The 14,718-nt window shown below is 42.4% G+C and overlaps 2 protein-coding genes across 5 annotated transcripts; both read left to right on the forward strand.

Annotated features, from left to right (window-relative positions):
- The first annotated feature begins 730 nt into the window (after nucleotides 1-730).
- arnt (aryl hydrocarbon receptor nuclear translocator) lies at nucleotides 731-10,035 on the forward strand. 4 transcript variants are annotated; one of them, XM_076109649.1, is made up of 20 exons: nucleotides 731-1,062; nucleotides 1,701-1,794; nucleotides 1,931-1,987; nucleotides 2,098-2,145; nucleotides 2,327-2,374; nucleotides 3,009-3,222; nucleotides 4,152-4,368; nucleotides 4,517-4,619; nucleotides 4,713-4,778; nucleotides 4,932-5,017; nucleotides 5,189-5,265; nucleotides 5,680-5,814; nucleotides 5,917-5,991; nucleotides 6,352-6,503; nucleotides 7,301-7,388; nucleotides 8,205-8,392; nucleotides 8,953-9,142; nucleotides 9,328-9,505; nucleotides 9,590-9,729; nucleotides 9,820-10,035. In XM_076109649.1, exons 1-20 carry the CDS (start codon nucleotides 1,026-1,028, stop codon nucleotides 9,901-9,903), a joined length of 2,277 nt encoding a protein of 758 aa, XP_075965764.1. In that variant the 5' UTR covers nucleotides 731-1,025; the 3' UTR covers nucleotides 9,904-10,035. The 4 variants fall into 4 exon arrangements, with proteins under 4 accessions (XP_075965764.1, XP_075965765.1, XP_075965767.1 ...); XM_076109650.1 differs by having other exon boundaries at nucleotides 9,331-9,505; XM_076109652.1 differs by lacking the exon at nucleotides 2,327-2,374 and having other exon boundaries at nucleotides 9,331-9,505.
- Nucleotides 10,036-11,842: 1,807 nt separating this feature from the next.
- LOC142969650 (cortexin domain-containing 1 protein) lies at nucleotides 11,843-14,544 on the forward strand. Its single transcript, XM_076109655.1, has one exon. The coding sequence runs from the start codon at nucleotides 13,078-13,080 to the stop codon at nucleotides 13,261-13,263; it is 186 nt and encodes a 61-aa protein (XP_075965770.1). The 5' UTR covers nucleotides 11,843-13,077; the 3' UTR covers nucleotides 13,264-14,544.
- Nucleotides 14,545-14,718: the final 174 nt, after the last annotated feature.

The following is a 14,718-nucleotide window of genomic DNA, read 5'->3' on the forward strand; positions in this document are numbered from 1 at the left end:
TACAACATATAATCAGACCTCTCACATTGTAAATTTCTTATGTACTTGTACTTCAAATGAAAACCCAGTACATTTACTCAATTGCCGTTCTCAAGTACAATTTTGAGATAGCTGTGCTTTACTGGAATACTTCCATTTCCTGCGACTTTCACTCAAAATATTGACCTTTTTACTCCACTGCCTTATTCGATAGCTGGAGTTGCTAGCAAATACTATTTTTCATACAAAACAAATATAATGAGCGAATAAAATATGAAGCAATGTTGTAGATTAGTAGTATATAAAGTAGTTTAAATCCTCTCCACATGACATCTGCTTACACATGAATGCATCAGTTTACACTGCATATGGCCCCATGATATAACACTTTGAAAGGGGTAACTGCACAGTAAAACTTTTGATACTTTGAATATATTTTCCTTAAAGTAACAATATAGTATATAAGTGACAAGCTCAATCATTCAAAAGCCCTTTGCATTGAAAGTGAAGTAGGAAGTGGAATAGTTCCCTCTGAAATAGGAGTATTAAGTCAATTGAAATACGCATATAAACTTTAAAATAGTTCTTCAGTACACTACTCGAGTTGGATCTAGTCTGGGGATGTGTTTACTTTACAGACCTGCACGTCCCTCCGCTGTCAGAGGGGCGGAGCTAAACACGGATTTCCCAACATGTGACGTCATTTGTATCTGGCTTGCGTGACATCCAATAGAAAGAGGAGAAGAGAAAACTAGACAGCTTCTGCTCCGCTAGCCTTCTTGCGCCATCTTGAATAGAAAGGGGGATTTAAACCGAGAAAACACAGGAAAAAGAGGAATTGGAGGAGTTAAACCGTTACTTTGGTCCGTGTTATAAATCCTCTCGGGTCATCCTGGGACAGTTCTAGTCATGGTTTCGGGCGGTTGTAACACAAAGTAAAGGCGGATACGTGAGGAAATCGGCTAGGAACTTGTTAGCCTTTACCCAGCTAGCAAGGGGGAGGGGTTTGGGGGATTCTTTTTTTCCGCAGCCGAAGTTGTTTGTTTATGTTATTCCAGACAGACATGTCCTCTTCAAACCCAGGTAAGGTGCAATACAAGTCACCACGATGATTTAGATGCATAGTGTTGTGCAAGTGTTGATGAGTTATGGGCGTTTTCTTTACGCAGAGCTAAAGCGGACACTTTCCTAAAGATAGCGTGACAGCATCAGCTCAGTTAGCTTAGTGGCTAAGCTAATGCTACAGCAAGCCTAGCTGTTAGCTTGCTAGCCAGCTACAGTAGCTACTAGCTGACTATCAAAATAACTCTGTTGTGATACTTTTAAAAGGCCAAATAAGTTAAGGAACAAAAACATGTTAGCTGACTACCGAGCTGCGCTAGGTTAGCTCGGTTCATGTGTTTATGTTGTTGGGTAATGTGTCTGTAACGTTATGCTACATTTAGCTTTAACATTAGCTTCGCGTCGTGGTTGTCTTTGCTCTCTACGATCTACAAATACGACCTACGAATAGTTGACGTGGAGCTAACTTAATGTTGAATACACTGACTGCAAAATATACCCAATGTCAGCTGCGTGCGGTAACGGTAACGTCAATTTGTCGTCTGTGTTATGGGCTCCTGTCAGGGGTTGAGTTTCTTTTTCAGTGCTTGAGGCGCAATAGGAAATCAACTGTCACCCCTGCTTCATTTCGTCTCTCTGTGCCTCTGTGTTATTAATAGAGTTATCAGACCCAGATCTGGGTCTGGGGGCAAGTGGGACCCAAGGAGGTGTCGGGGCTGTTGTACCAAAAGGGACCAACAAAAGAAGAGCTGCGTAAGTGTGTGTGGTAGTGGCAACTTGTGTGGTGATATTTCATATTGGGGTATGTGTATTTGCTGACTGGTTTAGTTTTTGACACATTCTTGTGAGAATATTTGTTTGACATGTGCCTCTCTTTTCCTTATCACAGGCCAGACTTTGATGATGATGATGATGATGATGACGATGAAGGAAACAAGTTGTTCAGGTTAATTTTGTCTCAGATTGTTCTGTTATAAAGCAAGTTGAGGTATATCAAGTGTTTTTGGATTGTCTGGGCTGCTGCGATAGCGAGCAATGTTTTCTGGTTTTCCTCAGGTGTGACGATGAAACGGGAAGTGGCAATGACAAAGAGCGCTTTGCCAGGTAGGAGGACAAATTAAGAGTGTGTGTGAAGGGGGTTGTATGGGAGCAACATTCTTTATACAACAACTTCCCCCACACTGCACTCCCTCTGCTTTTCAATTTTTTTTTACTCCTACACTTCCTTTTTTAATTTGGTAGTGATTTCTGGGCCTGTGTTTTAGTGGGTTGGTTTTATTTCCAGGCTTTTGGGAGAAGATCAGAGCTTTGCAGATAAGGAAAAACAAGCCAGGTATGGCCTGTACCACTGTAGAAGGCTCCCTCTCCTGCTTGTATCCATATCAATATTTGAATGCTCTGTTCAAATACTATCTTGTCCTGGTGGGACCCCAGCGCATTGTTATTTTAACAGCACATAAATTACCGGTGTGTTTCGCCGCTCTATGTGTCTGTTTTTGTGCCTGTCAGAATGTTCTGCTTCTTTACCCCAGGCAGCTTCTTGTCTTTTTCAGCCCACCACTGATTTATGTCAGTAACTGCTACGCTGTGTGTGACTCAGGGACTTTTTTCACTTCGGTAATCCCTTCCTCTTGAGCAACTGTCCTCTCTGTCTTTTCTTTCCCCCTCTCAGGACATATAAGTGGTCTTTCTCTCTCTGCACTTGCTCTCTTTTGTCACCAACTGGGCTTGGAAGACCAGACTCTTGCTTTCATTTTTTTTTTACAGATAATTGATTTATAGTTTTGCGCCACCATTATTTCTCTCACCTTCTCTCATTCTCACCTCTTTTTGCCGGTTGGCATACTTACATTGCAGCATTAACTCTAAACTCTACCCCATGTTGTCCACCGGCCCATCTGTTTCCCCCATCTCAATCCCTCCTATCCTGTCCACCTCTGCCTCCCGTCGTCGTTTCCTCGCCTCAGGGAGAACCACAGTGAGATTGAAAGGCGAAGGCGGAACAAGATGACTGCCTACATCACAGAATTGTCCGACATGGTGCCCACCTGCAGTGCACTAGCAAGGAAGCCAGACAAACTAACTATCCTGCGAATGGCCGTGTCCCATATGAAGTCTCTAAGGGGAAGTGGCAATACCAACTCGGATGGGTCGTACAAACCTTCCTTTCTCACTGACCAGGTATGCGCAACTGAGAGAGAGAGAAATATAGAAATCGAGGTGTGAGGTACACTTTTGTCCCCCTCAAGGGAAATCTTAAAACTGGTTAACGGCATGTTCAGAGAAGGCAACAATTTTGGAGAAGCCAGTACTACTTGTGTAGAAGTCAGCAAAGTCTCACAGTCACAATGTTTTTCTCATGAAACCTCTGAGTTCAATGGAAATGGAGTGGAAGAGGAGTGAAAGTAGCACTGTTTAAGCCTGCAAGTTAGTTTTCTCACAGAGTAGCTGAAGGGCAGTCACTACTTTTACTGACTGTCTTTGACAATGCTGATGTAATCTAGTTGTGTAATGTTAAAACAGATATTTCTTTCACCACACTCCACCAGCCTTTCCTCTAGGCCATTGGTCAACTTGTACGTTGTTTAAAAAAACAAATTTTGTAAATATGCAATTACTGTAAATGAGCCTTTGGTGCCTGAAATGACGCCACTGGGGTCATGTCTTTATATACCGTCCCCGGGTCAACAGTGAAGACGGCTATTACAAGGACCATAATGCATCAATTAGTTTAGATTGAATTTAACTTAATTGTCATTGCACAGAGTATAGGTACTGAGACACAGAAGTGCAAAAAGCAGTTAGGTGCAGAGTGATGTACAGCGTTTTGTGGAGACTGTAAATGTGGATTGAACAGCAAGGGGTGTGAATACACTAGATATAAATAGTAAGAACAGTGTGTCTCTCTCTCAGAACAGACAGAGTATGAACAGGGTAGGCAGTAGACATACTAAATAAGCAGCTGGAGGTATTTATATATAGGGATTTGTGTATTCTCCTTTTTTTTTTTTCATCACAAAAATAGGATAAACACAGACTTTAGATTCATGCTCCATGACGGTCTCTCATCCGCACTGCTCGGCCTGTTCTTTGCTGCCATCTGTCTATAGGAACTGAAGCACCTCATTCTGGAGGCAGCCGACGGCTTCCTGTTCGTGGTGTCATGCGAGACTGGCCGCATTGTTTACGTCTCTGACTCCCTGACACCCGTCCTCAACCAGGCACAGTCTGAATGGCTCGGCTCCTCCCTGTATGATCAGCTCCACCCGGATGACACAGAAAAGCTCCGAGAGCAGCTCTCTACCGCCGAGAACAACAACAACACGGGTACACAGCAATGGCAGACACTAAATCTGCAGACAGTAGTAGATTTGTTATTATTAATTCCCAAAGTGTCTTCGTCAAGAGGCAAAATGTTTGCACGTGATCGCTCATCACACCCTTGATTGAGTCAGCTCTCTGTTTACCCTAAAAGGGAGGATGTTGGACTTGAAAACAGGAACAGTGAAGAAAGAAGGCCAGCAGTCGTCGTCCAGAATGAGTTTGGGAGCCCGTCGATCATTCATCTGCAGAATGAGGTGTGACTTCTACTGCTGTTAGTTAATCCAGCTCATCATTGATATTGAAGTGTATCCAGATGCATAACTTGTCCATGTTGTGTATATTTGCAGGTGTGGCTCTTGTCCCGTGGAACCTTTGTCCATGAACCGACTGAACTTCCTGAGGAATAGAAACAGGTGACCACAACCAAACGGTTTTTCTTTTTCTTTTTTTAAACGGAGTTGTGATTACTGTGCAGAAATAGACAAACCTGGAGCAGCCCAGTAGCAATAAAATGCACATAGACTGATTCATTTAAGTATATATTATGATTTCTTCCTTCATCTCAGGAATGGTTTGGGTACAGCCAAGGAAGGAGAGCCCCAGTATGTAGTGGTCCACTGTACCGGATACATCAAGTCTTGGCCCCCTTCAGGTGAGACTAGTCCTTGTACTAGGGTCAGCCATACTGTATATAGCTATCTGTTAATTATGTTGTGTCTGTTTAATATGACTAAACCCTGTAAATTATGCTAAATCTGATAAATCCTTTTTGTGAGTTATTCTTTGTGGCCACATGTTAACACATTTTTTTTTTGTGTTTTAGGAGTGTCATTATCAGACGATGAGTCAGACAACACTCAGGGGAGTCGCTACTGTCTGGTTGCAATCGGGCGATTACAGGTATGATGGATGCCTCGCGTGTAGAGATATGCACATGTGGCTTTTGCGCTGAAGCAAGTCGATGCAATGAAAAAAATCATTTTAATCTGATCATGTAATGTAATTCACTGCAAATTTATATTTCCAACAAACTGCAGTAATATTTGATCCTTATATCAACAATCTAAGAAAAAAAAATGACCTTTTACTGGTTGGTGGAAAAAAAAAAAGTATTCCTTTGGAAATGCTTCTACCACGAGGCAATATCTTCTGCTCTTATCTGAAGGGGATTATGGCGTTTGCACTGTTACAGTGTGTTTTGAAATCCTTTTTACAAGCAGTTGGTTGTAAAACTTCCATAATATTCATGCTCAAGTACTCAAATTAAATTCAATATATAAGAATATAAATAAATGTTATTTTTCTTCCCTTTAGGTAACGTGTTGCCCAGGTGACACGGACGTCAACAGTATTAGTGTTCCAGTGGAGTTCATCTCACGCCATAACTGTCAGGGCATGTTCACCTTCGTAGACCACCGCTGCATGGCCGCTGTCGGCTACCAGCCACAGGTAAGACGCTCTCCTGACTCCTCTTAACAACCTTTTGTGCCAGAGGCTGTCGTTACTGTCTCCTGAGCTAACGGTGGTTTTATTATGTGCTGTGTGTTGCAGGAATTATTGGGGAAGAATATTCTTGAGTTCGCCTACCCCGAAGACCAGGGCTTACTGAGAGACAGCTTCCAACAGGTGGGACGATCGGAATATGTGCACTATACTGTACGATCACATTAATGAGTTTACATGCACTCACAAGAATGAAAGAAAAGATGACTACCTATAGCGACCCTGTAGACCGAATAAATTAATTCAATTTCAGACTAAAACTGAGCGAAGTGGCCTCCAAGTCTCAATGAGCCACTTTCCACAGCTAAAAAAAATGTACTATTGGTACGGACACATTCATGCTGGAAAGAAAACGGCTCCCTCTCACTAAAGACTCCAATTACCCGTGTACCCTGATATCTCCCTATAACGCTGTGTCTTGTGTGCATTGGTTATGAAAACTCCAGATTGTGACTGTTTGTCGTGCTGGATTTGTGCCCACAGGTGGTGAAGCTGAAGGGTCAGGTCCTGTCGGTGATGTTTCGGTTTCGCTCCAAATCGAGAGAATGGATCTGGATGAGAACCAGCTCCTTCACCTTCCAGAACCCGTTTTCAGAGGAGATCGAGTATATCATCTGTACCAATGTCAACGTCAAGTGAGTCACACGCGCAGATTTGACCAATACCGCTGATTATGTAACAGGATTACACAATCAAACACAGTACATAATGAAAGCATTGACGTTTTGAAATGTGACCGTTGTGAAAGATCCCCCGTGTCTGAATGCTAACCTCGCACCTTCCATCCCCACTTCTTCTTACGCCCCTTACCACAACCCACTGATCACTCTCTCCCTACACCTCTCCTCTGCACCCATCTCTGATTGTGGGGCAGTAGAAACTCAACTCAGGACCCCCTCCCACCCATCTCCTCCCCAGTGGGTTCGCTGCCCCCCTCCCTGGGTCAGAGCAGTCCAAACTGCCCTTCTGTAATGCTCAGCCCTGGGCAGGTGGCCGCCAGGTGAGACCAGGCCTGGCCTGACTATCCTCCCCCTGCATGGGAGAACAGGGGCTGCTTCTTCACGGGAGACTACACTGCCGTCCTGTTTTAGTTTCATCTACTGCTCTGGGTGATTCTTCTCTCCACTGTGTTTGTCTGTAGAATTTAGAACAATAGTGCTGTTTTCTAAAAAAGAAGCATGTCTAATAGTGAGTAGTGAATCTGGACTCTTAACACGGGTAGTGTAGCATGTTAGCAGTATGTAGTTGTATAACAGACCTTTCCTGTCTCTGTCTTCCTCTCCTCTTCTCGTTTATGTTGCCATGGTGGCCAGTGGCGGGTTGAGTGCTGTTTTGTCAGCAGGTGTTTTTTGGCGTCTCACTCAACGGTGGATGGGCATGGAGATGGAAATGAGGCTATTTTAAACCTTCCCTCTATGTTTCCCTTTTACAGGCAGTTACAGCAGCAGCAGCAGGCCGAGCTGGAGGGAGGCGGAGCCAGAGACGGTCTCTATGAGGCCGGACCAATCGCCCTCTCACAGGTTAGGTCGCATGAATGTACAGTACATGTCCAGTTTGATTGAAGCATCGATTACGCCCTGTTTCTCTTGGGTCCCTTGTCCCTCGCTCGGGCCCTTTTTGTGGCAGGATGTTGATTATTTGCTCTGCAGGAAAACAGAACTGGATGTTGAGAGAGACCCATTATCATGACCGCCTGTTGTTCATGCTTCAATTAAATGGAACATTTTTTCTGTAGTACTTTGTTATCTGAGTAGATTTTAAGCCTGGAAGTATTCCCATCAAAAATCAATTGGATTCGTTTGCAGGTTCATGACTTAAAGTGCCACATTTGATCACGATCTTGACTTAAACTCTTCTTTTACCTTCACTATTCATTTAGGTGCAAACCTATTCAGTAGGCTCGCCTTTGAGCAACACACAGGGCTCGTACGGTCGGGAAGTAAATAATAGATGGGTGTTCATTTTTGCCTCGGGCACACATCTGACAAAATGGTGGATGTAGCAAAATGTCAGTTAAACTGCTGTGGAACTGTGCCATTAGTGGTTGCTAATAGGAGCACATGCAACTCAACCAATTGCCGACGTCGGAGCACTTAATGTTTACTTCATGTCATATGTTTCTTGTGTCTACCCTGTTAGGATATTTAGGTTATATTGTAAAGACGGATCTGTGGTTTTAGGCTACAAACAACTATTCAAACTATTTTGAGGTTGGGAGTTACGTCACCTGCTTTCATGATTTCAGCCTCCTCCATCTGTTGTGAATGCCATTTAGATTAATTACAGAAATGACAAAGCGTGCCCCCTGACTGATTTTTATTTTTGGTGGTCCTCAGATGCCGGTGCAACCAGTGACGGCGGTGGGGCCCGACCACAGCAAGAGCCTCGAGAAGCCAGAGCTCTACCCGTCCCTTTTCCAAGGCCCAGATCAGACCAAGGGCCTGCCCTCCACCTCCACTCCCACCGCACAGATCTACCCTCCAGCCAATAGCTTCGCTGCTGGGCGTTCCAATGATGCATACAGGTGGGAATAGGTCTTCAGTGTGTATACATGTCTGTACATGTGGTTACATCTTAAACCTGGAGGCTATACTTAATTAATTAGGTTATATTATTAAAGCTTATTAAATAAAATCTAGTAATGGGATAGTTCTCTACTCTACTATATGAACAGCCACTGCGAATTGACACATTTATGTAACCTACCAACTGGTTTGGATGTCCACAGGTTTTGCCTATCGGAGCAGAGCTAGTAGAGGCACATCTTTGTATGATATTGGTTTGTGTGCAACAGCAGCAGATGGGGAAAACCCCCCAGTTCCCTCAAATGTGAGTCTGCCACATGAAGGGTTTAAGAGAATAAAGGCTTCTCCCATGTGCGTTAAGTGGCTGCAGATGCTGCCTCACAAAGATGATGGTCCCTTCAGAATGTATCCTTAAAGTATCTTTCAAGTATATACTCACTGCTATGCTGACTTTGAATATGATTTGTTTAATTCACAGTGTTTTTTGTTTTTTTTTCATAATAAGTGGTTTTTGACAGCCAGGTAACCGAGCTCGCACTCCCTTCACTTTTGTCTGCAGGCCAGTCAACATGACTCCACAGATGGCACCGCCAGCCCACTCAGCAGGGCAGATGCTGGCTCAGATGTCTCGTCAGAATGGAGCCCCGCAGTCAGTCCCCCCCCTCAGCACTGGCACCCCCCTTCATGGAGGACCAGCAGGAGGATGGCCTGGAGCTGCAGCTGGAGTCCGACCACAATTTAATAACCAGGTACGCCAACATTCCTTATCGGACTTTGTTTTGCCTTTTGTCAGTCAATCTTCATTCACAAATGATCATTTATACAACGATACTTTTATGAGTCCATCCCAGTTATTGATCATCACTTATTTACCTTTTGACCCCCGACGATGTACTATGTCAGTAAACGGAGTCACTCTTCCGATTCTAACCAGCAGGTGGCTCCCCAAGCTGCAAAGACCATGTCTCCACAGTTTGCTCCCATGGGAGGATTTGGTGGTGGCTCCTCCAACTCTTTTGGCCAGATGCCAACCGGTGCCGCTCCCACCCCGACCAACAATGCAAACTACCCGCCCATCAATGCACATGCCAGCCTCAACGGCAATGGTTACGGTAGGTTCTGTGCATATATCTGTGAACCTGTGTCTCTTGTGTTTATACCGGTGCATCATCTCACCCCGCTGTGCTTCATCCCAGATGGCTCTCGGTCCGGCCAGCAGTTCCCCTCTCGAGCAGCCGAGGCAGCAGTGTGGCCCCAGTGGCAAGGCCAGCAGCACTCTCAGAGTAATGCGGAGCAGCACCCTCATGCTCAGGGCAACCAGCAAGACATTTTTCCTGTGAGTGAAACAAGCCTCTTCTCTCTCTCTCTCAAGCACTTATTTCTCCCTCTCTCTGTCACTTAAAATAAACCTCTCAATCTGCTTCAGGACGTGTTGTCTATGCTGGACCAGCCTGCCAACTTCAACGGCGATGACTTTGAGATTCCCATGTACCCCGTGTTTGACCAGTGACCCGGTCCATTCTTCTCAGCCGGTCCACCCCCGTGTTGTCGTGTCGAGTGTTTTTTGCGCTCACTCTTCCTTTATATTATACAGCTCTTATAGCTTCTCTGCTCCTCTTTTCTTCCTGCTCCTGAGAGTAGCACTCTTCCCTTGCTATGCATGGCTTACATTGCACTGCCACAAGCCAGTTAAAGAAGAAAGGATATATCTGACTGCAGATATGAAGGGGAGGAAAATCAAGGATTTGCTACTGGCAATAAGACAATTGTTTTCACAATATTACAACCATTGTAAGAGAATTATCTAGCTAGCACTACCCAAAGCTCAACAACCTATGTTGTAGATATGTGATATATATAAATATATATAAAGGCGCACAATTGCCCAACCACACTTGAATAGACTAAACAAAAACACTCTCTTAGACTCTGGTAAACATACACAGGAAGTAAAAGCACACAACGGCCTTTTATTCTGAAATGTTCTTCATTTCTCTCAGGCATTGATGAAGAGTGTATTTTGCTGTTTTTACCCTTTTAGCACGTAGACGAATCACTCCAATCGTTGATTTAAGCTCTCAGGAATTTGCAGGGATATGCAGCTTTGGTGATTTTGTTTTGTTGTTGTAATTCTCAGCTGTTGCACGCAAACCACCACTGCCTGTGCTCACCTCGCTCACAGTTTTAAATCCACAGCATGTCTCTGCATGTCGGCACCGCTTTCACGGAGCACTTCTTACGATGTGTAGATTTGTACTGAATACAGTTTTCTATGTACAGTACATCGGTGGCTTCACCTATACATTTAATTATGTCGTGTTTCCTCTGGAGGAACATTTTACTTCTTAAATGATGTCCTCCAACAGACACAGTGTTAACAATGGCGAAATACTGTTTGTCTCGGTGCCTGTTCGAAATGTATAGAATCTATTTTTCTCTGCCTACACAAACATATATACAGTATTCATGTGTGTATGTGTGTAAAATGGGTGCGTACAGTATCGTTATCAACTGTAACTCAGTCCGAGGGTTTCTGACTTGCTGGTCTTCTTTCTGTTGCTCTGCATTACCCTGTACCAGGTATGGGCTTTTTCTACTCCTTTTGTAAAAGAAATCTAAAGAAAAGAAATCACACAGCAATAATGTCAAGCAGGAATTAAGTACTTTTACAGCCATATTTGTTGTCAAATGGTCCCCTTGATTATTGTTATTTTAGAATGGAGACATATGGTAGTAATGTTTGATTTATTGTTATTTTGAAACTCTTGATGATCCGTCTTTCTCCCTATTCTGATTGGTATTTAATTAATGGTTTGATCAGGGTATTCGGGATTCAAATGGAATAAACTGAGCGGAAGACGATATGCTCTATTGGTGAGAATGCCCTAAAAGTGTTTCCTCTCATCTGTGACAAACATGTGGATCTTTCGACAACAAGGTCCCGTTACCTGTGTATTACGATCATGTTCTGGTGAGTTTGTATTGTAGAAGAATGTTGTGGGATGAAATATTAAGATTTTTAATATGTGGAATTAGTTTGAATTTGACCCCTTTTGTTACAGGTGTCCATTGTCTGTGTGAAACACTCGTACACTTATGATTACAAATGTAATTGTATATAAACCAATGTTGATAATTGTCCAGTTTTCATCTTCCAGAGGATGTTCTGTTGGTGACTGTGTTGTCTTTATCGGTTGCTCTATCCAGGTTTTCTTTTTCAATGACGTGAACTTTTATCACTCATAGAAACACAAATGTATAAATATTCTCTATATGAAAAGTTGAACGAGAGAAATAAATGTTTGGTTTTTGTGTTAAATTGTTGAAAGTGAAGAAGCTGGACTGTTTTTGAGCTGCACATGCTTCTTATCAGCAGCGGTGGGTCGTAGCCGGGTTAGTCCACACACAGCATCAATTAATCCTTAACTACGAAGTCAGATATATTTCCTGTGTTGCTCATGTTAGCTGTAGCAGTCTACTCATGCAAGAGTCGAGGCTGTTTTTAGTTACATACGTGCATTTATTCACTTTCTTTAAACAGTTTTAAGATCTTAATTGGTGAAGAAACAAAAGCCAACTTTGATTGGACTCTATCCGTTTTCTTTCTCCATTGTTTATCAGTGAAGACTCGGAAGAGATCTGCGGGTATCTCCTGGGATCAGTTTCAGCCTTCGTCCTGTCCTCTCTTTCACAGCCTGGGGGGGGGGGGAAACAGACGGCATTCATTTATAGTACAGGTCTAAGATGGGTTTACTGTGACCTGTTTCGGTTGCACTTGAGTGATTCCTTGTGCTGTGAATCTTGTTTTGCGAGAATCATCGCAACACAGACGAGAATCTTGTCACAGGTGTTTTTGCATCGAGTCACCTTACTCTTAACGTGTGTGTGTGTGTGTTCCTGTAGTGGCATCAGAATACAAGCAATCTGCATTTTTTTTTTGGTCAGGATCAGATTCCAATCCCTCAAGTGGATTGCTACTGAGGCGTCATATCCTCTTTCTGTTCCGCCACCTTTTTGTTTTCCTTTCTGCATCTTGCACTCTGTACTCTTCATTTTTCCACAACTTATAGGCCATACATATTTAATGATTGTGTAGGGGTGAACTGATTGATTCAGTATAGTCGGAGCATCTTAATCTGCACAACACATTTGCTTTTTAAAGCCTGAAAAGGTTGTGTACAGACCGATGTATTCGTCGTGTGTCCATTCCTTTTACTGACCAGGGATCCTGTGACTCCTGTTAAGGTCTCGTCTCCTGAAGAGACCAGAGAGATGCACGGGTGTTCTAATCTCAGGAACGGCCTGGTCGTTACCAAACTCCTTATTAACTATTCATGGGGGACACGGGTGCCAAACGGGGCTCCGTGTGTCTCGTCTTTGGGAGGACAGTAGGTGTCAATGTGGGGAGAAACAAAAACAGAACAAGACGTAGAGGAATGACGAATTCAGACAACACCGAATACGAGTTGGTTACTCAGTTTGAAACTGCAGCAGCTTGATGGATTGTATTTTAGCATCAAAAAAGGAGCTGTTAACTATTTAAATAAAGATATACTGGATTTTTTAAATAAGTCAAGCATTAGTGGAACAACTTTGAAGATGAAGTAGTTCCAACAAGAGGGAAGTAACCAGATGAGATAACGCTTGAGGAATCGATACTTTATTTTTTTGTGGATTTGTCAACATGGATCCTCCGGCCGTCTCTGTGTCCAGGCTGGATGTGGATGTGGATCTTGGTTTTGCCCTTTTCTTCTTCTTCCTGCTCTGCTTCTTCTTGTTGGTGACCATAGTTCGCTGCGGTCAGATGGTGCTCGACCCTTACAGTAACATCTCTGTCGCGACATACCAGGAGGCACAAACAGAGGAGTGATGGACCGATGAATTACAGCCTACAGTAAAGCCAGCTATTCAAACTCCTCTAACAGGATAACAAAAATGAGTTGCCTCAAGCCAAAGGATATTTTGAGGCTTCTTTTATGACAGAATCAGTCTGGTGGAGTTTTGTCAACTTTTCTATAGTTTATACTTAATTAAATCAAAATGTTGTACATGAAAAGAAGTCTACCAGCAGCATCTGCAAATGATGTAAGTATGCTCTGAATTACAAAATATACTTAACATATCGTGTTGTAAATGCATATGGATAACAAGGTATTCGTGGTTTACAAATATGATGAGACAGAAAACTGAAAGATAGAGCAAATCATTTTTTTTAAATTTACATATTTAACATGACTATTTACTATGAGTGGTGTACGTTCTATACATCATTAAATATTTTCACCACATGAATCTAGAAATTTGCTAAACTAATTATTCCATCCAGGTAGGCCTTTATAGTTTGATAAACATAAATGCCTGCAGGACCATATATTGAAACATTAATATATTGAAAATCAAAATAAAGTAGGTCATATAGTGTTTGTTTAGCTCAAGTGGTAAATAAATATTTAACAATTCATCAGCAAACACTGGTCTCTGGTCAGAGACTTTTTTCCATGACTTTACAGGAGACAACCAGCCAACAACCCATTCTCCTTGTTTCATACCGATATATATATTCAATTTAATTTCAGACACATGAGTTTATATAAAAAACAAATACAACAAAAAAATAAATACAATATACAATACTAGGACACCAGGTATCAGCATTACAGTTCAAAAGTCACTTGTGGATAAAAGACATGGAGACATTTATTCCAATGTTTCCAAAAAAAGAGGAAAACCTTGTATCACTTTGTGTTGGCTCAAGGCCTTTATGATTCATTTTTTTTGACATTTCAATTTGTACATAAAATTCCTCAACACAGCATGAAAGGTGGGAACATTACCAGAACTTACTTGCACGATAACTGCAAAACTTTTCACTTGCACTACAGAGAACAGAGTGGCTGACTCCATGAGATTAAGTGTGATTTAGTCATCATACGAGAATTTACATATGAAAAGTTGTTTGATGAAGACAAAGACAAATGCCTTCCTCTCCACATTAATAGCGCACAGATGTTTTCTCAATGATGTACATAACGCAGAACAGATGTTTTGCGCTTTGCCCCAAATTCTGTCACACAATGTTTTGGATATTTTGCACAAACTTTCATGCAAGCTACTTGTTATTGAACAAATTAAATAAATCCTTTAGTTTGAAGCATGTGTTGGTAATTCAACAGGGGTAAGTCGTTCAATAGAGGCGTATTCATAACAATAAGCAGAGCCAAGAAGGAATCAGGAGAGATTATTCATGTGCACCCTCAAGTGGTGAATATGAGTGACTACTGATTAACAGTAATTAAAACTAATGGACAGGAATAATGCACAAAAG

Source organism: Anarhichas minor, unplaced genomic scaffold (genome assembly GCF_050575085.1).
Source record: "Anarhichas minor isolate MPS153535 unplaced genomic scaffold, ASM5057508v1 ptg000041l, whole genome shotgun sequence".
In the NCBI taxonomy this organism is placed as follows: Eukaryota; Metazoa; Chordata; class Actinopteri; order Perciformes; family Anarhichadidae; genus Anarhichas; species Anarhichas minor.

Excerpts from the sequence above, each read along its gene's own strand:
- LOC142969650 (XM_076109655.1), top strand. The coding sequence starts at position 13,078 with ATGGATCCTCCGGCCGTCTCTGTGTCCAGGCTGGATGTGGATGTGGAT.
- arnt (XM_076109649.1), top strand. The coding sequence starts at position 1,026 with ATGTTATTCCAGACAGACATGTCCTCTTCAAACCCAG. Across the intron at positions 4,620-4,712 it reads TCATTCATCTGCAGAATGAG|GTGTGGCTCTTGTCCCGTGG; the intron begins GTGTGACTTCTA and ends GTATATTTGCAG. Across the intron at positions 4,779-4,931 it reads TTCCTGAGGAATAGAAACAG|GAATGGTTTGGGTACAGCCA; the intron begins GTGACCACAACC and ends CCTTCATCTCAG.